General features: G+C 34.6%; 1 protein-coding gene across 1 annotated transcript in view; it reads right to left on the reverse strand.

The window, feature by feature from the left end:
• The window catches only part of LOC107574012 (ectonucleotide pyrophosphatase/phosphodiesterase family member 2-like), a gene marked incomplete at its 3' end in the record, with an annotated part of 33,202 nt that overhangs the window by 9,785 nt on the left and 21,588 nt on the right, over positions 1-1,829 (reverse strand). The window contains exon 19 of the mRNA XM_016260484.1: positions 1,666-1,723. Coding sequence (XP_016115970.1) covers positions 1,666-1,723 — 58 coding nt within the window. The remainder of the gene's footprint in view (positions 1-1,665; positions 1,724-1,829) is intronic.

Below are 1,829 nucleotides of genomic sequence, written 5' to 3' on the forward strand. Positions count from 1 at the left end.
AGCCAACAATACATTGTATGGGTCACAATTATACATTTCTCTTTTATGCCAAAAATCATTAGGATATTAAGTAAAGATCATGTTCCATGAAGATATTTAGTAAATGTCCTACCGTAAATATATCAAAACTTAATGTTTGATTAGTAATATGCATTGCTAAGAACTTCATTTGAACAACTTTAAAGATGATTTTCTCAATATTTAGATTTTTTTGCACCCTCAGATTCCAGATTTTCAGATATTGTCCGATCCTAACAAACCATACATCAATGGAAAGCTATTTATTCAGCTTTCAGATGATGCATAAATCTCAATTTTGAAAAATTGACACTTAAGACTGGTTTTGTGCTCCAGGGTCACATTTATAATTTAAGCTGTTAAGTTAGATTTTCTGGGAAATTATGCAACACGTCCATAAACAGAAATACAGTTGCACAGAATTTAAACTAGTCATCGGACTAGCTGCTTTTAATATGTATAGCTGTAAAAGGCACTTATTGTTGTCCTGTAGGGCAGTGTTTCCACCACTAAGCACTGAAATACAGCAAAAAAAAAGATAGAAATGGGGGGAATTTTTATTGGTTTATTTCTTTTTTTTAATAATTAAACACTGCATCGTCAGAGTTAGTATTCTGGCTTCATATAAGCATCTTATGAAAATCAAGCTCAAATGGAGTTCTGAGGCAGTGAGTGCATCGCATTACGTTTTCATCAACTTTCAGCTCATAACGTTTATTGTAGCTGCATGGGAGCTCAGATTTACTTCCGGTTTAATACATTTGGCCAAAGTCTCTTGATGTAAAAGATGAACCTCTACGCAAACGTACAAAAGTGGCTACAAGGCTACAACTCTAACTCTTCTGCGCTCTTCAAACACACAATATCATCCGTTCTTTATTTACCCTTGCATTACAAACAAGCAGAGATCCAGGCGGGTGCAGTTACGAGGTTCAGTCTCAGGCTCTTTGTAACACTTTGCTTTCGTTAAATATTTGTAAAACCCACAAACAAACTGTAAGTAACGTATTTCAAGTAACAACGATTTTTAAAATGGTAATGCACAGGCAATGATGTTAGCCAACCCGGGCCTTACATAACTACTGTGTAAGTGACTCGTGTAGTTCAGTGTTTCGACCACAGATGGCGACAGAGAGGGTGTTCAAATCCACAGTCCTATCAAAATCTGAGTATTAATAACAACACAAAGAATTTAGATGATTTATTTTTCAAATGCATCATTACTATAAATATTTCAATCCATTCTTTGCATTTGTTGCGAGTTATCACTAAAGGCCTTGCTCTCCTCTCCTCTCGTTTTTTTTGTTTTGTTTCGTCTTTGCCCGTTTTTTTAAACATGTCTATATAGTTTTATTAATTTTTATTTATTATTTTTATTTTATTTAGTAGAAGATAAACTAAAATACGGCAACTATTTTAAATAAATTTTAAACTTTTAAATTTTTATTTCATTTCAGTTAACTTATTTTATTTAAAGTGACAAAAACCTTTTTGTGGTTTTAGTTTTAGTTAGCTATAATAACCCCAATACATACATATTTTAGGTTATATTGTATTGCACACACACAAATATTTCCCGCCTGTTTGATCACATGACCGGTCACTGAAGAGTGTGAACATGAATGTGAAAGTGAAATGGATCTTAACTGTTCAACAGTCCGTCGGCAGCGGAAGGAAACCTCTGGGAACTTTCTTCAATGTTGTTCTGTGAACGAGAAGAGACTCAATCCACTGACCTGTAGAGAACAGCGCGTGTGTGAGTGTGAGTGAGTGAGTGAGTGAGTGAGTGTGAGAGAGTGTGAGTGAGTGAG

Source organism: Sinocyclocheilus grahami, unplaced genomic scaffold, assembly GCF_001515645.1.
Source record: "Sinocyclocheilus grahami isolate Dianchi unplaced genomic scaffold, SAMN03320097.WGS_v1.1 scaffold2090.1, whole genome shotgun sequence".
Lineage (NCBI taxonomy): Eukaryota > Metazoa > Chordata > Actinopteri > Cypriniformes > Cyprinidae > Sinocyclocheilus > Sinocyclocheilus grahami.